Source organism: Oncorhynchus mykiss, chromosome 30 (assembly GCF_013265735.2).
Source record: "Oncorhynchus mykiss isolate Arlee chromosome 30, USDA_OmykA_1.1, whole genome shotgun sequence".
Taxonomy (NCBI): domain Eukaryota; kingdom Metazoa; phylum Chordata; class Actinopteri; order Salmoniformes; family Salmonidae; genus Oncorhynchus; species Oncorhynchus mykiss.
Window position 1 is genome coordinate 44271684 of NC_050570.1, and position 23360 is coordinate 44295043.

Consider the following 23360-nt stretch of genomic DNA (forward strand, 5'->3'; position numbering starts at 1 on the left):
TCCTTCGAGCCCCAGATCGAGGGAGATTATCAGTGGTCTTGTATGTCTTCCATTTCCTAATAATTGCTCCCACAGTTTATTTCTTCAAACCAAGCTGCTTACCTATTGCAGATTCAGTCTTCCCAGCCTGGTGCAGGTCTACAATTTTGTTTCTGGTGTCCTTTGACAGCTATTTGGTCTTGGCCATAGTGGAGTTTGGAGTGTGACTGTTTGAGGTTGTGGACAGGTGTCTTTTATACTGATAACAAGTTCAAACAGGTGCCATTAATACAGATAACGAGTGGAGGACAGAGGAGCCTCTTAAAGAATAAGTTACACGTCTGTGAGAGCCAGAAATCTTGCTTGTTTGTAGGTGACCAAATACTTATTTTCCACCATAATTTGCAAATAAATTAATAAAAAAATCCTACAATGTGATTTTCTGTTTTTTTTTCTCATTTTTCTGTCATAGTTGAAGTGTACCTATGGTGAAAATGACAGGCCTCTCATATTTTTAAGAGGGAGAACTTGCACTATTGGTGGCTGACTAAATACTTTTTTGCCCCACTGTATATACACCAAAGTATGTGGACACCCCTTCGGCTATTTTTTTAAAACCTTTATTTAACTCAGTTAAGAACAAATTCGTAATTTCAATAACGGCCTAGTAACAGTGGGTTGGTTACCTGCCTTGTTCATGGTTAGAACGACAGATGTTTACCTTGTCTGCTCACGTATTCGATCTGGAAACCTTTAGGTTACTAATCCAACGCTCTAACCACTACTTGCCGTCCCATATTTCAGCCACACCCGTTGCTGACTGGTGTATAAAATTGAGCATACAGCCATGCAATCTCCATAGACACACATTGGGGCCTTACTGAAGAGCTCAATGACTTTCAACGTGGCACCGTCATAGGATGCAACCTTTCCAACAAGTCAGTTCATCAAATTTCTGCCCTACTAGAACCTCCCCGGTTAACTGTAAGTGCTGTTATTGTGGGGTGGTAACTTATAGAAGCAACAACAGCTCAGTCGCGAAGTGGTAGGCCGCACAAGCTCAGAACCGGGCCGCCGAGTGCTGAATCGCATAAAAATCTTATGTTGCAACATTCACTACGGAGTTCCAAACTGCCTCTGGAATTAACGTTTGCACAATGACTGTTATCTCACCACACCAGGGTCGGTTGAAGCCAATGATTTTTAACATCATTGGTTGAGGCTAGGAAAAATGCAACTATGTACTTTGACTATTTGCCAATGAAAAGACTTGTTTTTCTCGTATCTATTCAGTATTCAGTCACTGGTATCAGTTTCATTGTTGGTCGATTTCCAACGGAGGTGGTGTTGTAATAAGTCATGTGAGTAAGGTGCGGAAGTTGGATACAATTTCAACATGGCTGCGCCGCGATAAGGAAAGAAGAACCTAGCTGCGCCTCACAAAAACATAACGGTTTACCTTCGTCCGACCAGTTTTTCAGAGAGCATCAAGACATGTTGACGCTAGTGTTTAAGCTAATGGCATAACGTCCAAGAGCAGATCTGACATCAACACAGGACCCGAGACAGATAACCTCGTCTCATCACTGAGTTGACCAGCTACCAGGTAACGACCGTTAAACAATAACAAAAAGTAGCTTTGAGACTCACAGGTATTATGGACATCTGTTTTCAAAGTATACGAGAGTTGGCAAGATTATACTGCTGGGCTGCTAGGTATGGGATACATTTGTTACAGAGTATTAGCAACGTACTGTCATTCGATGTCAATCTGTTAGGTAGCTTTAGTTTTGTTAGCCAGCTAACAAGGTGTTTGGTAATTGTATACGGTGTCACACTGGTTGCTAGCAACAAGCTAACCAACCAAGGTCCCATAATGATAGGATTTGCTAGTTAGCTACATAATTTGCTGTCCAGCAACCCGAGGTAAAGACACTTTCAGGTTGGATATTCGCCTGTAGTTTTCACCACCAACAGCAGTTAGGGACCGTCAACATAGTGACAAATCAACATTTTCAAATTTCAATTACTCCTAAAACTTTCAAACTGGTTCTAGCTAACCCGATGGCATAGACACACATCGCACACACTTTTTTTGTCTCTTTTGTTGTCTTTCACAGTTTTCAATGATTTATTTACATTTTTGAATTTCAATAGCTCTTTGGTCATGTGACCTGACTTCAAACAAAGTTCAGAATGTACACTCAGTGGGCCTACACATTGCACACCCTTTAGTTTGCCCATTTTCATCTCATGCATTTATTCATTCAATGTTTTTCAATGTTTCTAATTTCAATAGCTCCTTGATCATGTGACCTACTGACCTCAAACAAGGTTCATAATGTCCACTGACCACTTCTATATTGCACACCCTTTAGTTTGTCCATTTTCATCTCACATGTTTTTACATTACCATTTTTAATTGTTGTAATTTCAATATTTTACTGTATGTTTGTTTATTCCATGTGTAACTCTGTTGTTTGTGTCGCACTGCTTTGCTTTATCTTGGCCAGGTCACTGTTGTAAATGAGAACTTCTTAATGAGCCTACCTGGTTAAATAAAAGTGAAATAAAAAATGTGCTCCTTGGTCATGTGACCTACTGACTTCAAACAAGGTTTGGAATGTACAGTCAGTGAGCCTACACATTGCACACCCTTTAGGTTGGTCCAATTTCAACTCACACAATTTTACATTAATTTCCCTGCTCTGCCCCCCTGAAGGACAGTGTCACTCACACACCTATTCACTTCGGCCTTCTCTCTGGGGCCTTCCTGACCTCCTGGCTTCTAGGTCTACACTCCCTGCCTTCTCCCTGGGCGTGAGAGTGAATAGCTTACTCCCTGGAACTACAGACCTCCAGGCCTCCACACCTACTCTCCCTACTCGTTCAACATCCCTCTCCCTTGGCCTTAGAGTATTGCTTACTCTCTGGAATTACTAAAACATCTATAGTCCCGCTGTCAGGAACCACGTGCACCTGGTAACCCATAAAAGGCTCTGCGCTGCTGGTGACCCGCCCACTTTTTTTCTGCTCACAGACTAAGTCCCCACTCCAACCTCCATGGACCGAGTGCTGCCCCCAGCCCCCGAGCCTGGCCGCCCCTGCTTGGACTCGGAGTGTCCCCTACCTTGATGGAGGTGTCCTTGTGCACCTGGTAACCTGAAACAAGCTCTGTGCACCTGGTGACCTGCCTGCTTTTATCAGCTAAGAGACTAAGTCCCCAACCTCCACAGCCTGAGTGCTGCCCCCAGCCCCTGAGTAACGCCCGGTGTTATCATCAGAGGCTTTTCTGTCTTACAAACTGGACATCATTTGCCGCTACTAACCTTCTGTGGACTTCAACTGTTTCTTTACACCCAATCGACATCAAGTGCCAGTGCAATACTTATAGGGTTGAGAACCAAATACCCTTTGCAGTAACCTAGCGGCACCATCAACTGGGTGTCGGAAGAAGCAACCTTTGAATTTCATCAACTTGACATTCAGTGATCTGTGCCTAGTGGGAACCTAGGCTTCCTCTGTCCGTTTTATGGTTCCGCAGCAAATCAATGGCCGTGGATGGTACTACCAGATGTAGGCCCCCCTTCCCAGACAAGCTTGAGATACTGCTCCCCACTTCATAGGGCATGAGCCAGATCCATGCAATGCCCTATCACTGCGGGGCCAATGGGTTTAGTCTCCGCCTCAAATCTAGTGAGCGTAGAGGAGACCTCCCCACCTACAACGTCTGGGGCCAGCGAGCGCCGTAGCTGGGGAGATCTGCGAAAAGGGCCTGGCATGCGTCCAGAGTTGCCGCCGCCAACCACCGGACCCGACCTGCCTTTACCTACTCCCTTTGTTATAATAAATATCGGAGCTCAACCATCTGCCTCCTGTGCCTGCATTTGGGTCTCGCCTTGTGCCCTTGTACCGTGGACATTCTGAAATGAGTTTGAGGTCAGTAGGTCACATTACCAAGGAGCTATTGAAATTTGAATGTAAAAGTTTGTATTTTGATTACGCTCCCTAATTAAACTAGGAATACAAAATGCGGCTCACATTTCCACATGTTTATTAGCTTTGGAAAGCGAATTAATCTCCAAATTGCTAAAATAAGACCTGTGCAATATAGTGTGCAATTTTTTCCAACATCATGACACTTATTTGGAGTCTGTGGCTCAAGTGGTTTGAAAGCTATTGAGGTTTGAAAACGCAAATATCTGTTGAATATCCAACTTATAACTGTCTTTACCTCGGTGTCCAGAAATCACGTAACAGTAGCCAGCTAACTGGTAACTACATAATGTCTACTTCTGCAAGCTTACAAAGACGTCAATGGAACCTTGCTCAAACTAGATTACTTGAACTTTAGCAAGTTTCGATCAGAATCACATTGGTATTTTATGTAGCGATCTGTAAACAGATGAAGCATTTTAACCCTCTACTCTAGACATAGTTTTGTGGTTAATTATGAACAGTTTAGATTTTTGTTTGAAGAGGATGTTCGTGTATTAGCCTGCCTGTCAGCACAAATTGACCCTTGTCTGGTTAGCCTTTGTGTGACGTTGAAAAACACTTCAGGAAATTGGAAACCATACTCAAGCCCTAACTCGTCGTTCTCTCTGGTATTTTTCATTACCTGCGTTTCCTCACATACTCTTTCTAAACAACCTCCATTCTTGCTGATACAAATGCACACACACTGTCTTAACACTCTGCGCACACACACATTCAGACATATGCTGTCCATGCTCACATGACAGTAAGTTAGTTTCGTTAGCATACATCACAAGACTGCATTGCTATACTTCCCCTATACTGCCCCTTTCTCCCACATTGTCTCTGACTGTCTTGTTCCCCTGGCTCTAAATTACATTGCTTTCCCTTCAGCTGAATAACACAACCAAACCACTCAAATTTGCTTTGGTTTTACAATGACACACATTTGAAATGCATTTGGACCTTTGTGTCTCTGCCATTCATTTAGGTATTTTTCCTTTTGACTTTTTCCTTTTTATTTTCCCTCCTTTGTTTCTTCTAGATAACTCTTTGCATGTGAGTTCCATTTAACTCCAGGTGCATACTGTGTTGACCCAAAAATGGCCTTCTCAGCATTCAGTTTTCTTTCCTTGTTCTCTCCAGCAGCTGTGATGTCTCTAGCTGACCCCACCTCTGACACCACGCCCTTCTTCTCTGATGACAGCGAGGCGGAAGGCTCAGAAGAGCCTGGTGCGGGGCCCAGCCAGCACCGGGAAGTGGAAGAGCCAGCCAGCGGCGTGTCCAGCATGAGATCGGTGTTCACTGTTATCGTCCTGTGTTTCATCAACCTGCTCAACTACATGGACAGGTTCACCGTGGCTGGTATGGACGATCTAGCGTTACACCAAAATTGACCAAACCCAATGCTCACCTAACATTTCTTTAAAGGGGAACTACATATCATAAGTGTTTAGATATTGGTCCTCACCTTTTAAAGGTCCCGAACAGTCATTCTGATTCCCATGTAAAATAGCCTTACGTGTGACTTAAACATCACCCATTATATTTTTTCCAGATTTAGATACTTCAATTTTTTTTTATGTTACATGTTTTTCTCTCATGTCAAACTACCAGGAAGTCTGAAAATATTGAGTGGGCAGGGAGCTCACCTTGACTGGAGGTTCTTTTGAAAACACCAAACCCACTGGCTCCAGGTCATCTATAAGTCTTTGCTCGGTAAAGCCCCGCCTTATCTCAACTCACTGGTCACCATAGCAACACCCACCCGTAGCACGCGCTCCATCAGGTATATTTCACTGGTCATTCCCAAAGCCAACACCTGCTTTGGCCACCTTTCCTTCCAGTTCTCTTGCTACCAATGACTGGAACGAATTGCAAAAATCACTGAAGCTGGAGACTTATATCTCTCTCACTAACTTTAAGCATTAGCTGTCAGAGCAGCTTTTCGATCACTGCACCTTTACACAGCTCATCTGTAAATAGTTGACTGCCTTTAAACAGCTTGGAAAATTCCAGAAAATTATGTCATGGCTTTAGAATCTTCTGATAGGCAAATCATTTGAGTCAATTGGAGCTGTACTTGTGGATGTATTTCTATGCCTACCGTCAAACTCAGTGCCTCTTTGCTTGACATCATGGGAAAATCAAAAGAAATCAGCCAAGACCTCAGAAAAATTGTAGACCTCCATGAGTCTGGTTCATCCTTAGGAGCAATTTTCAAACGCCTGAAGGTACCACGTTCATCTGTACAAACAATTGTACGCAAGTATAAACACCATGGGACCATGCAGCCGTCGTACCGCTCAGGAAGGAGATGCATTCTGTCTCCCAGAGATGAACGTACTTTGGTGCGAAAAGTTCAAATCAATCCCAGAACAACAGCAAAGGACCTTGTGAAGATGCTTTTGTACCTGCTTCCTCAAGCATCTATATCCACAGTAAAACGAGCCCTATGTCGACATAACCTGAAAGGCCGCTCAGCAAGGAAGAAGCCACTGCTCCAAAACCTCCATTAAAAAAAGCCAGACTACGGGTTGCAACTGCACATGGGGACAAAGATTGTACTTTTTGGAGAAATGTCCTCTGGTCTGATGGAACAAAAATAGAGCTGTTTAGCCATAATGACTATCGTTATATTTGGAGGGAAAAGGGGGAAGCTTGCAAGCCGTGGAGCACCATCCCAACCGTGAAGCACCATCCCAACCGTGAAGCACGGGGGTGGCAGCATCATGTTGTGTTGGTGCTTTGCTGCAGGGGGGACTGGTGCACTTCACAAAATAGATGGCATCATGAGGCAGGAACATTATGTGGATATATTGAAGCAACATCTCAAGACATCAGTTAAAACTTGACATTGACCCCAAGCATAATTCCAAAGTTGTGGCAAATGGCTTCAGGACAAAGTCAAGGTATTGGAGTGGCCATCACAAAGCCCTGACCTCAATCCTATAGAACATTTGTGAGCAGAACTGAAAAAGCATGTGCGGGCAAGGAGGCCTACTACAAACCTGACTCAGTTACACGAGTTCTGTCTGGAGGAATGGGCCAAAATTCACCCAACTTATTGTGGAAGGCTACCTGAAACGTTTGACCCAAGTTAAACAATTTAAAGGCAATGCTACCACATACTAATTGAGTATATGTAAACTTCTGACCCACTGGGAATGTGATGAAAGAAATAAAAGCTGAAATAAATCACTACTATTCTTCTGACATGTCACATTCTTTAAATAAAGTGGTGATCCTAACTGACCTAAGACGGGGCATTTTTGCTAGGATTAAATGTCAGGAATTGTGAAAATGAGTTTAAATGTATTTGGCTACGGTGTATGTAAACTTCCGACTTCAACTGTAGCTAGCCAATGGACAATTTTAGTTGAAACTTTACAAGGTGAGGTCTGAATACATTTAATTAAATACATGTATATTGACTATCAAACAATGTTAATATATCATGACATCAATGATGTCCAGAAATTTGTATGGATCTTCCAATTGGAATGTCTCAATATAAATGACATGACATCTGTCAGTTTTGGGCAGCCCTTCCCCCTCTTTTGTTCCATGCTGGCTGAAGACTTAGCTAGCCTCTAATTATATTTGCTGACACACTGAAGTCAAATTTTGGTGTTATTTTACTTGTACCAATCTAAACCACGCAACTCTGCCAACACGCTTTCTGCGATGACAGTTACAAGGCTGTACGTATTTAAGATCGGTAAGATAATAAGAAGTTACCATGGTTTATTAAAATTAGGCTTTATGTGATTAACTTTCTGATCAAACTTTATCATTGTAAAAGCAACAGCAGTCTTTTATAATTTGGTCATCCTACTTTGTTCTGGTTTCATCCAAATATCATCAAATTTGATGAAAAACATGATTTTGACTGTGTATATATTATTATAATTTCACACAAAGAACAATCATCGATCTGTTTGCTACAGAAGCATAGGCAACTCCTAAAAAGCATGTTGGATTAGACTATCATAACCCCAATAAGTAATTTCCCATATTCCAAATAACAGGTCTGTCTGTCTGTCTGTCTGTCTGTCTCTGTCTTGTTTAGGTGTTCTGCCTGACATTGAGCAGTACTTTGGGATCAATGATGGGAAGTCGGGGCTGCTACAAACAGTCTTCATCTGCAGCTACATGGTCCTGGCTCCTGTCTTTGGTTACCTGGGTGACCGGTACAACAGGAAGGTGATCATGAGTGTGGGCATCGGCTTCTGGTCCGTGGTGACGCTTGCCAGCTCCTACATGCCCAGAGAAGTGAGTGACACTGTTCTGACCAGCAAAATAAAACTGTTTTGAATCCCCAAAAAGTTAGGGTTTATATCGTTCCTTACTGTTGCTTTTTCTTTCTTTTTTTTGCAGAGCAGCTCCAGAATTTAAAATTAGAACACATCTTTTTTGTAGTTAATTAATCCAATGGGAAACGTGATAACTATAGTATCCTTAACTAGCGTTGAAAAGGTTACTCCATTCTTCTATAATTAAAAATCTCTCCCTAATTTCTGACGATTATTGTTTTAGGAACTATAAAGTTGGGAATATGCTCCACATCGAAACAACACATTTTTTTTGTCATTTGTTATAGGCAGTTTTTAAGGACGCTTAACTGTGGATAATTTGGCCAATATCGCTTGTTTATTGATGGTGCTGGCAGCGCCCAGTTGGTTTCTTTCTCTCGCATCTGAACGGGTCTTTGGATCCGAACCAGCACAGGTCTGTTTGAGTCTGCTTTCCACAGTACTTTTCAGACTTGGTCCCACTGACCTTGGGTTAATTCGGAACGGTCTCCGTTTTTTGGGAAATAATTGTGTGCTTATCGAGTCTGGTGGGAGAGCCACGGATCCATTTCGGAACGGATCCAACTTTTTGTACATGTGAAGACCTCTAGGCCCATGCCCTGGTTCTCAGACAGTGAATATGACTTGACAATGAACTGTAAATCTGTGTGTGACAACTCTTAAACTTTCTGTGTCTGCCTGCCTGCTTGCTTGTCTGTCTGTCTCCGTGTGTGAGGAGACGTGAGCTGCGGGTCTCCACTGAATTAAGTAAATTCGCCTTCAGTTTTAATGCCACCCATTTTTTTTAAATAACATGCAGAACTCCCTGCATCTTGATTCCCTGGTGGCAGTTTAGAAGTCTGTGTTGAATTTGTTAAGTCAGAGTATTTTTTTTGTTTTTATTAACTGTGAATAGCTGGGCCTCCCAAGTGGCGCAGCGGTCTAAGACACTGCAGTGGTTAAGGCGTCACTACAGACCCGGGTTTGATCCCAAGCTATGTCACAACCGGCCGTGACCGCGAGTCCTGTAGGGCGGAGCACAATTGGCCCAGGGTTGGGGGAGGATTTGGCCTGGGAGGCTTTACTTGGCTCATCACGCTCTAGCGACTCCTTCTGGCGGGCCGGGCGCCTGCAGGCTGACGTTGGTAGTCAGTTGAATGGTGTTTCCTGAGATATATTGGTGCCCTCCGATTCAACAGGTCCCAGACGTGCTCAAGGGGATTGAGATCCGGGCTCTTCGCTGGCCATGGCAGAACACTTGATTCCTGTCTTGGAAGTCACCTACAGAACGAGCAGTATGGCTAGTGCCATTGTCATGCTAGATGGTCATGTCAGGATGAGCCTGCAGGAAGGGTACCACATGAGGGAGGAGGATGTCTTCCCTGTAACGCACAGCGTTGAGATCGCCTGCAATGACAACAAGCTCATTCCAATGATGCTGTGAATATAGATATTTTATGTTTGTGTTTGTGTTGAATTTGTTGTCCTCAGGGCACCATTGAAAATGAGAACCTGGCCTCAATGGGCTCCCCTGATTTGAAATGAAAATAAATTCTTAACCTGAAGGAATGTTCTTTTCTCCCCCTCTCTCCACCATTCATCCTGTCAGTATTTCTGGCTCCTGTTGTTGACGCGTGGCCTCGTGGGGGTTGGGGAGGCCAGTTATTCCACTATCGCCCCAACCATCATCGCTGACCTGTACATCAAGGAGAGGAGGACGCAGATGCTCTCTGTCTTCTATTTCGCCATTCCAGTGGGCAGGTGGGGTCATAGAACATACACACCTAATAATGTATACATCTGTCCATCTTTGTTATCTGTCTTGGATTATGTGTTAAGAGTAGGAGCCAATTGACCCTGTGGTGAATGTTTGTTCCATTGTCCTTCCTTCCTCAGTGGTCTGGGCTACATCGTGGGGTCAAAGGTTGATGACATGGCAGGGGACTGGCATTGGGCCCTGCGGGTGAGTTATCAAATCCCCTGAGCTGTTGGATATTATACATTCATCTCAACACACACGTTTCTCAAAATACATGCACTCTCAACCATGAAGGGAATAAAACAAAAATGCATAAAAGCATGTCACCCAGCCAGCTGGTCATCTGACTTAGAACTAAAACATGGACACATTGAATTTTTATCTGTCCGTATCAGAAACGTCAATTACGCCATTAAAATTGTGTTTTTTCCCCTTAGGTGACTCCTGCGTTAGGACTGGTAGCGGTGGTGTTGCTTCTGTTTGTGGTGAAAGAGCCGAAGAGGGGTGCTATCGAGGCCCGACCGGAGCACACCCTCCAAAGGACCAGCTGGCTGGGTGACATGAAGGCCCTTTGCAGAAAGTATGTCCACCATCACAAGCCCAGTGTCAAATGATATCCCTGTGTAGAGAACTACGTTTGACCAGAGCTGAGTATCATATCCTCTTTTCTATATTGTGCACTACTTGAAATGACACCCATGTTCCCTATAATAGTCCACTATGTTTTGCCCATATCTCTATAGCTCTGTAGTCATTGCACAATTATAGTGTATCGTTGGTCTTACAGAAGAGTTATCAAACCAATATATTTGTTTGTGTCTATGTGTGCAGCCCCAGCTTTGTGTTGTCTACGTTTGGCTTCACAGCAGTGGCCTTTGTGACTGGCTCCTTGGCACTCTGGGCCCCGGCCTTCCTCTTCAGAGCTGCTGTCTTCACCGGAGAAAGGCCCCCCTGCATTAAGGGGCCCTGCGACACCTCCGACAGGTAACACACAGGCTCACACCTCAAACTCACACCAACATCCAACAGGTGACGCACAAACGTCCGACAGGTAACACACACACTGGAACTAAGGGGTGAACAAAGACACTTTATAATCAGTCAGAATGTTAAGGGATCATCAGACTCCTCTGTAATCACAGGATAAGATTGAATCATCACAATGTTGTTGCCACTACTACACTCGACTCCTGATGACTGCAACGGTTTGGGATGACAGTACGAGTCAGTGAATAGAGAGCAGCAGTGGAGAATAGACATCAAACTTTCACTTTCAAAGGAATTCAGTTTATCAGGAAATAGTAAATTGTCAATCAAAAACCACACAGATGAGTCAGCAAGGGTAAACAAATGTTTCCAATTGAATTAAATGTTATAAACCCTTCTCACTCTCTCCCTTCGCAGCCTGTACTTTGGCATCATCACAGTTGTGTCGGGGATCCTGGGTGTGGCCAGTGGTGCAGAGGTCAGTAGGAGGCTGAGGTTGAGGACCCCAAAGGCTGACCCCCTGGTGTGTGCTCTAGGACTCCTGCTCTCAGCGCCCTTCCTCTACCTCGCCATCGTCTTCGCTCAGGCCAGCCCCACTGCCACCTACGTAAGTCAACACCCATCTCTCGCTCTGTGTGGCCGTGTCAGAATACTTGCATTCTAAATAGTAGGCGTTTTGGGTATGGACAATTCCACAGTGCTGGAGCTGAACTGACTTACATTTTTCACTTAAAAACAAAAAACATGGATTTCAAAGTTTAACAAACCATACAAATCTATGCACAAGGACTATTTTAAACAATTAACACTGACATTTTTACAAAACCTTTTTAAATTAAAAACATTTTTTTACCCCTTTTTCTCCCCAATTTCGTGGTATCCAATTGTTTTTTAGTAGCTACTATCTTGTCTCATCGCTACAACTCCGGTACGGGCTCGGGAGAGACTAAGGTTGAAAGTCATGCGTCCTCCGATACACAACCCAACCAAGCCGCACTGCTTCTTAACACAGCGCGCATCCAACAAGGAAGCCAGCCGAACCATTGTGTCGGAGGAAACACTGCACCTGGTAACCTTGGTTAGCGCGCACTGCGCCCAGACTGCCACAGGAGTCACTGGTGCGCGGTGAGACAAGGATATCCCTACCGGCCAAACCCGGACGACGCTAGGCCAATTGTGCGTCGCCCCACGGACCTCCCGGTCGCGGCCAGGGTCTCTGAAGGCACAGCTGGCGCTGCAGTACAGCGCCCTTAACCACTGCGCCACCTGGGAGGCACTTGCCTCTTTTTTTTTTTTTTTAATGAATTCACGTTTTCCCAAAAACTCTGTTTAAATATATGCTCCGAATTAAGATTCAACGATGTCTGCGGAAAGAATGGGGTGTCAGCTATGACATAAATTTAATTTGGTTATTCAACTACAGTAAGTGAAGTGGATTTACACCCGGTAACGGAATTTCATCATGGTTCCCTGATCTGTACTACAGAAATTCTCTTCATGGTGATTTATCCTAAATGGGTACACAAAGGTTAAAATTTGACCACACCAAATCTGAACCAATCATAGAAGTCTATGTTTGGAGAGTACAGCACAGTAGAGCTCAGTAGAGTGCAGATAGTTCAGTACATTAGTGTACTCAACTTGTGTGCTCTACTGTATACTATACTGAACTCTACAGTATTGAACTATACTCTACTACTTACTCTACTGTCCTGTCCAAACTTGTGAAACCAACTGTGGTTTGTGACTACTATTATTTCCCATTGTAGCCAACTCAGTTGCAGCTATTCTGCTACCAATTTGGTATGAAAGAAAATAATGTAAAAACACTAATTGTTAGGTCTACCTTTTTACTTGTTACTTCTGTGAATGCAGCTAGCTCAGCCTATTCAGAGAGGGATGCTATGTTAGCTGAAGTGCTGTGCACTGAAGTCCCCAAGAGAAGGGAGAAGGTGAGAGGATAATAATAGAAATAAGGCCATGCTCATTAAAAAAAAAGAAAAATCCTCATGGCGCTGACCACCACTGATACACACGGTCTGCCGTCTGCCCGGTACAGTTGAAACTGGGATTAATCTGTGAGGAGCACACTAGGCAGGGTGCCAGTGGCCATTTGAAGGTGAGCATTTTCCCACTGAAGTTTGTTACGGCGCCGAACTGCAGTCAGATCAAGACCTTGGTCAGCACAACGAGCACGCAGATGAGCTTCCCTGAGGCGGTTTCTGACAGTTTGTGAAGAAATTCTTCATTTGTGCAAACCCACAGTTTCGTCAGCTGTCCGGGTGGCTGGTCAGATGATCCCGCAGGTGAAGAAGCTGGATGTCGAGGTCCTGGGCTGGCATGGTTACACGTGGTTGTGAGGCCGGTTGGACTTTCTGCCAAATTCATTAAAACGATCTTTGAGGCGGCTTATAGTAGAGAAATGAACATTTTAATTCTCTGGCAACACCTCTGGTGGACAGTCCTGCAGACAGCATACCAATTGCATGCACCTTCAACTTGAGACATATGTGGCATTGTGTGACAACTGCACATTTTAGTTGCATTTTATTGTCCCCAGTACAAGGTGCACCTGTGTAATGATCATGCTGTTTAATCAGCATATTCATATGCCACACCTGTCGGGTGGATTGATTATCTTGGCAAAGGAGAAATGCTCATTAACAGGTGTGTAAACACTTATGTACTAAATTTGAGCGAAATAAGCATTTTGTGTGTGTGGAACATTTCTGGAATCTTTTATTTCAGCTTATGAAACATGGCACTACATGTTGCGTTTATATTTACGTTCAGTGTATATATGCCTTACTTTCTCAGACTAGCTTTCATTTTAACACCCAATTTGATATGCTCCTAGTGACTTCACGTTGGTACTTTTACATGGAATTGATCATGTGTGAAAGTACGTGAAATTTTGCACAATATTGAGGAAGAGAAATGCTTGTGTTTGACAACAGCTGATACTCAGATATAGTAACACGCTGTACCAAAATAAACAAATGGCAGGAGTCAACGCAATTGCACATTAGATGACTCATTCTCAATATGGCTGAGTCTAGTATGTTATGTTTTTGAAATTTAACTAGGCTAGCCGTTTAAGAACAAATTCTTATTTTACAATGACTGCCTACCCCAACCAAACCCTCCCCTAACCCGGATGACGCTGGGCCAATTGTGTGCCGCCCTATGGAACTCCCGATCACAGCTAGTTGTGATACAGCCCAGGATCGAACCAGGGTCTGTAGTGATGCCTCTAGAACTGAGATGCAGTACCTTGGACCACTGTGCCATTCGGGAGCATGTGTTGCTATCTGCATTCGATTTTACTGAACAGTACATAAATAGTATGTAGAATGATTAGTACACAGTATGCAGTTTTAGTAAGTAGTAGGTAAGACCGATCAGGCTGTCTTTCACACACACGCTTTCCTCTCTGTTGGCTTTGTATCCCCAGTGTATGGTAGTCTAACCAGTTTTTTTTTGTGATCAGGTGTTTATCTTCCTGGGCGAGACCTTCCTGTCTATGAACTGGGCCATCGTAGCGGACATCCTGCTAGTGAGTTCAGATGCATAACAATCCAAAATCTAAACGCAAGGTGGTTGTGCCCTATTCAATCAATGTCCATATGCAGATGTTTCTGATCAAATTAGTCAAACTCACCTGGTGTGCTCGTCCGGGGCGACAACAAAAATGTGTACTAACTGGATAATATGGATTCGGTTTCTGTTGAGGAATTTAGATCATGCCATGTCAGTGGCATATATGAATAGCCACATTTTTAAAGTAATGTGACTCTTTAGTGTACATGTTTGACCTTCCAACCTCAAGGTTACTTTTAAATTGTGCTGATTTATAAGATATGGAAAAACCATTTGCTAATTATTTCCTACCTCCCCTCCATCTCTCCCCCCCCACTCTCCCTCTGTCTTTCCCAGTACGTGGTGGTCCCTACGCGTCGCGCCACAGCTGAGGCCTTCCAGATCGTTCTCTCTCACCTGCTAGGAGATGCTGGGAGTCCTTATCTCATAGGCCTGGTATGTCTCATGATTGTTATGCATGCATGCATTTGATACACACACCTGTCTAAAGAAAGAGTATGATCCTCATTTACTGTCTGACACCCCCCCCTCCCCTCCCCATCAGGTGTCAGACTCTCTGAAGCAGACTGACTCGTACCTGTGGCAGTTCCGCTCCCTGCAGCTCTCCCTCCTCACGTGCACTTTTGTGGCAGTGGGGGGCGGGGCTTTCTTCCTGGCCACTGCCCTTTTCATCGAGAAGGACCGTCAACGTGCCGCAAACTACACACCCTCAGGTGAGAGGCTAAACTTGGAGCTACGTTTATGCGCCTGGGCCCCAGATTAGCAACAGGTGAAGCTAACTATGAATGCATGTGAAGTGGTGAAATTCAATGAGGAGCCTTTAAAATAAAAAATAAAAATCTCATACTTTACCAGGTAGGTTGACTGGGAACACATTTTCATTTACAGCAATGGCCTGGGGAATAGTTACAGGGGATGAATGAGCCAATTGGAAGCTGGGGATGATTTGGTGGCCATGATTGTATGCGGGCCAGATTTGGGAATTGAGCCAGTATACCAGGGTTTACACCCTTACTCTTACAGTAAGTACCATGGGATTTTACTGACCACAGAGGGTCAGGACATGCATTTAATGTCCCATCCTAAAGTCTGAACCCTACACAGGGCAATGTCCCCAATCACTGCCCTGGGGCATTGGGATTTTTTTTTAAATAGACCAAAGGAAAATGTGCCTCCTACTGGCCCTCCAACACTACTTCCAGCATCATCTGGTCTCTCATCAAGGGACTGACCAGGACCAACCCTGCTTAGCTTCAGAGGCAAGCCTGCAGTGGGATGCAGGGTGCTATGCTGCTGGCCCAACACTTACTCCTGCTAACTACAGATATGTGAAAGAAAGTGTTGAGAGCAAGCACAGATGAGACGAGTTTACAGACCACAGTTGATGTTAGCAGAGAGAGGCTTGCAACAGTTAGAAGAAACTACCAGGTCACATATTCTGCTCATCTTGATAATCAATATACAATGCTTTAATTTTACTGTCCTGTATTTTCTTTCCCTAACAGATGATGAACCAATTGTTGTACCGAAGAGCGGCAGGTCCACGAGGGTGCCAGTGTCCAGCGTTTTGATTTGAGATTAAAGGGACATTGGAGGCTCCTGTGGAATATGCTGCACCCTGATTGGTCCCTGTTTCAATCGCGCAGCAGTGTTTTTACATTTAGGGTCTTTAATTGGACAATGCCCTATACAGAGACTTTTATTTATTATTTGTAACATTTGAGGTGATATGGTTTTTAATACCTTTATCTGCTGAGGAACATTGCAGAGTCAGAGCTGCCAAACCGTTCCACTCATCATTTCCTGGTGTTTTTGTAGTGACCAATCAGATATTCCACTTCTGATTGGCTTCACGTGTTGGCATGACAACATGAGACAAAGTGGCTTATGAGAAATGTATGCAGAGTAGTAATCAGGAAGTCAAAGAGCCACATCAGTGGAAGCCTAACCTCTGTGGCTGGAAGAGGTGACCGGATAGAAGAAAGCACAAGAGAGAATTTCAGAAGAGGCAGCTACTTTACCCGAGGGAGAGAAAGAAGCAGAAAGCCTTTTTGTGTTCTGATGTGTGCACCCCAGTTATCTCCTATTACAGCCAATGTGTCACAGGGTCACAGATAGGGGTGTCACTCTTAGACAGACGCTCATCCGTTACCCCACAGGGACTATATGTCGACGGTAGAGACCTCCGCGGAAAACCGGCAGGATATTTTTCACCCCAGTGCTCTGATTGATTTCTAACCACTACATCCCAACTACTGCTGCTGTGCTTCTTGCTTGGGTCTGAAACGCAGAGATCTGATTAGCCACGGAATAACTATGACCGGTCCATTTCGAAGCCATTCCAACCAGTGCTGTCGTCCTCCCGTCAACAAACTAAAGACTGTAAATATTATGCTTGTTCGTTCAGTGTAACCACAAACTACTTACTACATACAGTATCCAACCTAAAAAAAGGGAGTTGGCAGGCACAGGGCCGCATTGTACTCCAAACCCACCGATCGATTGTGGGATGTTGCATTTTTAACAGATTAAGCCTAATCATGCTTGTTGTTTTTAGAACCGTTTGGTATATTATAATAATAACACTAGATTTGTCCCTCAGCTACCTAGAACGTGGTGGAGGGACAGACGTCTGTTCCAGACAGTTTTCTTTATTAAGATCCTTCTTTTTTTTGTGTTTTTTGTTGTTGCAATTACTGGTGTTTTTATGGAATGATCCTGGCGGTCAGGCGCACTTTATATGAGGTCACAAAATCCAGAGTCACTGATGTCACAACGACCAGGAGATCAAATCAGGTCTATTACAGTTTAATTGTCTAAGGAAAATGGATATCCCTTTTTAATGAAGGCGATTGTTACATTATTTCTTTTTTTTAAAATAATTTATTGGTTATTTTGGAAAGTGAAGCCTTAAAATAATTAGTTCTGTTTTTAACTTGAATTTGATTTGATGTAAACTTTTGTTGAAACATTAAACGATGAGAATGGACCGTTGATGAGATGACTCATGGAATGATTTCTCTATGTATCCGCGCATATGTCACTTAGTGCTTTGCAGTTGCAGAGGTGATAAATGTGTCTTTGAAGCTTGGATCCTGTAAGCCCATAAGCACGCTTTAATGAAGGGTTGTATACTCTGCTGCACAAATACACCAAGTGCAGCTGCAGCCTCTCTATACCTTTCCCTCTCTTGTCTCTCTCCTATGACATCTCCCTCTCCTTTGCCCCTCTCTCTATTCAGGAATTCCACCTCTACCTTGATTTTTTTTTCAGTTGCCTACACAGTCTCTCTCTTTGATGGGGAGTGAGAGAGGAGCTCACGGCTTCCTTCCGTTGGTGTGGTTTCCTGTTTGTGGGGGGAGGAGGAGGGGGGGGGGTGAGCGAGGTAAAGCAGGTCGCTTGTGCAAAGTTCACACTATTCAATCTTAACGCTGCTGCGAGACTGTGTGTGTGCGCCCACGTGTGTGTATGTCCAGAGCAGTTTGACATTTTGTGTTCTTCTGAGAACTAGTGTCTTCTCAGAGGCTCTGGCAGTTAAACCAGGATGATAACACTAAATGCAACACCGTACCCAACGCTACCACATAGGCACCCGGCAGCCATTTTACATGTGTGGGTGCCATGCCCACACATGGTGGTGGAAACATTTCCCCTAAAATGATTGTCTGGAGAGAATAATAATGAGTGCACTGATGATGGGAACACACAGCTACAGGAGGCACATGTCGTGATTTGCCGTTCCATGTCTGTTGTATACTTTCGCTACATTTCTGAGTTGACTTTCAGATTCTACATTCTGACTAAAAAATAAAGCATTATTACTGACAGCTCAATTAGCAGTTGACAATAACTGATTATTGACTTGTATGGACCAAATGATAGCCAAGGGTCTGAATGTTGGCCAATTATTATGCTGTTCTCACTGTTCCCTCTACAACATATACATTGGTTCAAATACAGATCTTTGGGGTACCCCGGCATAGGATTTAGAACTATAGGATGGTACATCTTTTGAACCATGAACTGAACACTTGTCATTCCCTGTATTTGAATGTGCGTTTCAGGTCTCCGAGAGAGGAGGCGACGAGATCAGAGGTACGGTGGTGGGGAGAGGTGATCTGAAACAACATTGTGAGAAGGATAGAAAAAAGGCACATTGGGGGAGGTTGAGATGACGGCAGGGTAGGAGAGTTGATGAGAAGAGGGAGGAAGGGAAGTAGGAGGCGACTGAACAGGCCGTACAGACAGAAAGGCGCATCGAGGAAGACACCTATGTCAAGCTGCAATAGTCAAGGTTCCTTACAGTTAACTGACAGAGTGGAAAACACAGAGTGTTAAATAGGGAGAGTGGTATGACAGGGATTTGAGCAACAGAGGTATGGTATACTGTAGATCAGATGGATCCAAAATGACGCATCTCAGTGTAGCTGACGACTGAGCTGGTCTGGGGATTGGATTGGGATCAACTCGGCCTGAACTCGACCTCCGGTTTAGAACCAGTCTCATTGACCACCTGGCAGATCATCAGCGACCTACGACCTAACGCTCTGTTGGGAATCTACACAAATCGTGCCGGTAAGAGAACTCCCTCCACTCCAACTTTATGCCTAGTTTCTTAACCTCTAGGTTAGTAGAGAATAAGCTACAACTGAAGAAGTAACTTGTTGACGTATTCACCTGAGTTGGGTCAATCCTGTTTCAATTCAGAAAGTAAACCAAATTCTAATTCCACATTTTCCCCAGTGAAAAGCATTGAAGAGTATTGTACAGTGTACTTCCTGAATTGACTCCATCCCTGGTACTCACAACAGTGTTGATTTAACCCAAGATGAATTCAGTATAGAGACATGTTCACAATGTTAGAAATGACTGACTGTATCTGAATGCTCTTCAACATCATGGCCACCAGTACAGGGCCCAGGTTTTCTGAAGGCCTCCGGTCCAGCAGCTCTGTACTATTACCACCTAACTTGGTCTAAGCTAGCCCTTCAGATCAGCCGTCCCTCGCTTCCTCTCTCGCTACCAAATCTAGATCCTTCTGAGTGGCCGAAAAGTCACCCTCCTCATGGCTCTCCAGGAGGAGTGTCGTGACACAATCGCCACCATTTGTCACATATGGGGCCTTTTGTGTTCAACTCACTACCTATTAAAAGGTTTAGAGGGAGCAAGGTTCTGCAAAAAAGTAAATACCAGCCCTATGGTACCGCACTGTAGTGTCGTTGTAGTCATGTCTGTTCTTGAGGTTGTCTTATTTTGTGTGTCGTCAGTTTTGCAGGGAGTTTGTTTTATGTGCCACAGAACTAGATATTATGTGAAATACAGAAAGGGTGTGTGTGTGTGATTACACATACAGTGTGAGACGAGTGTGCTGGTATTTTCTTTAACTTGAAAATACAGGAAATCCGTTTACTGGAATTAGAAAGGTGAACTCAACCTCTGAAAGTGATAGTTAGCAAGAAGGTTAGAGACAGCATGTGTGAAATGGAGAATCAAAAACCACAAGGAAGGAAAATTACATGATGAGGATTTAACACTGACAACCACATTTCTATTCCGAGGTGATACAAAAAATATACTTAAGTACAAAAAAAATCCCCATTTAATTAGCTTCTTAGTCCAAGACTAGTCTTAATCGGGGTCAGAGAAGACGGCATATTAATGCTTTTAATAGTGTCATGTCAAAAGTGTAACCTGACCGGATGACTTTGTGTATTGTGTTTATACCTGCAGACAGCGATGGAGGTGTCTATGCAGCTGTATGTGTTGCTGCTGAGTGGAGCGGTCCTCCTGTCACTCATCCTGTTGACTGGCCTGTGTCTTCGCTGCAGAAGACACAACCTGCCTAGTAATACCAAGGCTTCGTTACTGTAACCAATCAAGTTGTTTTGAATTAAATTGGTCTCTATGTAGATGTTATCGCTGTAAATGAGAATGTTCTTCTCAGTCAGCTTAAACTGGTAAAATAAGGGTTAAATGCAAATGATGAGAAAAAAAATAAAACGCATTTACAGAACATAATTTTCTTACTCCTCAGCGTCCATTCAGCAGCGTTACAGTGAGGATTACACTCAGCAGTAAGCACTTTTTCATAAAACTATTTTTTATTTTTAGTTTGTGTGGCACTTGTAATATATGTCCGGTTCACTGTGTAAGTGTACCAGACGAGATGACGAGAAGTGGGCTTGAATGTTTGCACAAATCTCCAATTGATATCCGTGCGAGGTATCAACCTCTACCAACGCTCTGATTTCTTCCCCACTCAGCACCCCAGGATTCGGCTTGGCCCACCCACCATGTGAGTATGTGTGTGATGACTGAAGTTGTACCCAAATCTTTTCATGATACTTCTTAAGAAAAATGTGTTTCTGATTATGATGAACCTTCCTCCTCAGACAACCCCTCTTCATCCACAAGCTGGGGTGCTCCCCCTTCCAGCCTCCTTTCACCCATGTGAGTTACTACACACACACACACACACACACACAGACATTTGACTCATATTACCGTCAAGTGAAATGTACCTGTCTTTCTATCCCACAGTTCACCACAGATCGTTCTGAGACCGAACTCTGTCACCCCAACTGAAAATGGTGAGATGTCTCGCTCTTCCTCTACATCAAATGTGTATTTTCTCCACTTGTTTTCCTTCTTTCGCCACTATCTCTATAACGTCACAGTTCAGTTCCTTCTTAATGGTTAGCTTTTTCTTGCAGAGAGTAATGACGGCTATGAGAGTCCAGGAGAAGGTAATGTGAGCGTTATATCCTACCATGTTCAATAACACTGATCCCCTCAAACATATGTACACAGTAACTGCTGAAGAAGTTTAGACAATGTGCACATGGCTCCTTAGGTGAAACAAAATATGTTTTTATTGTCACACACCAATTAGGTGCAGTGAAATGTATTATTTTACATGGTCAACCATATGGCACCCCTGGAGCTAGGGTTAAAGTGCCTTGCTCAAGGGCACAACAACACATTTTTCACCTCGTTGGCTTGGATGTTTGAACCAGCAATGCTCTAACCGCTAGGCTACTGTACCTGCCTACTTGTGACTTACTCACATTCATTCAGACATTTGGACATTAAACCATTCATGCAATGCCTTTGGAAAGTATTCGGACCCCTTGACTTTTTCCACATTTTGTTAGTTTACAGCCTTATTCTAAAATTGATTAAATAGTTTTTTTTCCCTCATCAATCTATACACAATACCCCATAATGACAAAGCAAAAAAAACTTTTTTAGAAATTGAAATATCACATTTTACATAAGTATTCAGACCCTTTACTCAGTACTTTGTTGAAGCACCTTTTGCAGCGATTACTGCCTTGAGTCGTCTTGGGTATGACACAACAAGCTTGGCACACCTGTATTTCGGGAGCTTCTCACATTCTTCTCTACAGATCCTCTAAAGCTTTGTCAGGTTGGATGGGGAGCGTCGCTGCACAGCTATTTTCAGGTCTCTCCAGAGATGTTTGATCGTGTTCAAGTCCGGGCTCTGGCTGGGCCACTCAAGGACATTCAGAGACTTGTCCTGAAGCCACTCCTGCGTTGTCTTAGCTGTGTGCTTAGGGTCGTTGTCCTGTTGGAAGGTGAACTTTCGCTCCAGTCTGTCCTGAGCGCTCTGGAGCAGGTTTTCATCAAGTATCTGTCTGTACTTTTCTTCGTCCATCTTTAACTCGATCCTACTAGTCTCCCTGCCGCTGAAAAACATCCCCCACAGCATGACGCTGCCACCACCATGCTTCACCGTAGGGATGGTGCCAGGCATCCTCCAGAATTGACGCTTTACATTCAGGCCAAAGAGTTCAATATTGGTTTCATCAGACCAGAGAATCTTGTTTTTCATGGTCTGCAATTCTTAGGTGCCTTTTGGCAAACTCCAAGTGGACTGTCATGTGCCTTTTACTGAGGAGTGGCTTCTGTCTGGCCACTCTACCATAAAGGCCTGATTGGTGGAGTGCTGCAGAGATGGTTGTCCTTCTGGAAGGTCCTCCCATCGCCACAGAGGAACTCTGGAGAACTCCAGAATGACCATTGGGTTCTTGGTCACCTCCCTGACCAAGGCCCTTCTTCCCCGATAGCTCAGTTTGGCCGGGTAGACAGGTCTAGGAAGAGTCTTGGTGGTTCCAAACTTCTTCCATTTAGGAATGATGGAAGCCACTGCGTTCTTAGGGCCTTTCAATGTTACTGAAATGTTTTGTTACCCTTCCCCAGATCTGTCCCTTTACACAATCCTGTCTCGAAGCTCTAAGGACAATTTCTTCAACCTCATGGCTTGGTTTTTGCTCTGACATGCACTGTCAACTCTGGGACCTTATATAGACAGGTGTGTGTGTCTTTCCAAATCATGTCCAATTAATTGAATTTACCACAGGTGGACTCCAAGACACATAAACATCTCAAGGATTATCAATGGAAACAGGATGCACTTGAGCTCAATTTCAAGTCTAATAGCAAAGGGACTGAATACTTATGTAAATCAGGTATTTCTGTTTTATATTTTTAATAAATGTGCAAAAATGTCCAAACATGTCTTCCCTGTGTCTCATGTGTAGATTGTTGAGGATTGTTTTTCTATTTAATCTATTTTATAATAAGGCTGTAACATAACAAAATGTGGAAAAAGTGAAGGGGTCTGAATACTTTCCGAAGGCACTGTATTCTGACATGATTGATTGACAGCTGTGTGTGCGCATGTCTCTGCGGATGTGCCATCTCTGTTCTGTAGAGTATGTCAACGAGGTGATGGATGA

General features: G+C 43.8%; 2 protein-coding genes across 6 annotated transcripts; both read left to right on the top strand.

Annotated features, from left to right (window-relative positions):
- Positions 1-865: 865 nt before the first annotated feature.
- LOC110521885 (protein spinster homolog 1) lies at positions 866-17592 on the top strand. Of its 5 annotated transcripts, XR_005040988.1 has the most exons (13): positions 866-1585; positions 5104-5322; positions 8030-8232; positions 9862-10013; positions 10149-10215; positions 10449-10591; positions 10843-10995; positions 11416-11605; positions 14489-14554; positions 14935-15033; positions 15143-15311; positions 15487-15620; positions 16104-16234. XR_005040988.1 is itself a non-coding variant. In XM_021599820.2 (12 exons), exons 2-12 carry the CDS (start codon positions 5112-5114, stop codon positions 16172-16174), a joined length of 1524 nt encoding a protein of 507 aa, XP_021455495.1. In that variant the 5' UTR covers positions 866-1585; positions 5104-5111; the 3' UTR covers positions 16175-17592. The 5 variants fall into 5 exon arrangements, 4 of the variants coding, with proteins under 4 accessions (XP_021455495.1, XP_021455496.1, XP_036825366.1 ...); XM_021599820.2 differs by lacking the exon at positions 15487-15620 and having other exon boundaries at positions 16104-17592; XM_021599821.2 differs by lacking the exon at positions 15487-15620 and having other exon boundaries at positions 5107-5322; positions 16104-17592.
- A 1160-nt stretch (positions 17593-18752) lies between these two features.
- On the top strand, positions 18753-21753 carry lat (linker for activation of T cells). The gene is made up of 6 exons (XM_036969216.1): positions 18753-19173; positions 20329-20443; positions 20633-20672; positions 20862-20893; positions 20991-21048; positions 21139-21753. Exons 2-6 carry the CDS (start codon positions 20335-20337, stop codon positions 21296-21298), a joined length of 399 nt encoding a protein of 132 aa, XP_036825111.1. The 5' UTR covers positions 18753-19173; positions 20329-20334; the 3' UTR covers positions 21299-21753.
- The last annotated feature ends 1607 nt before the right edge of the window (positions 21754-23360 follow it).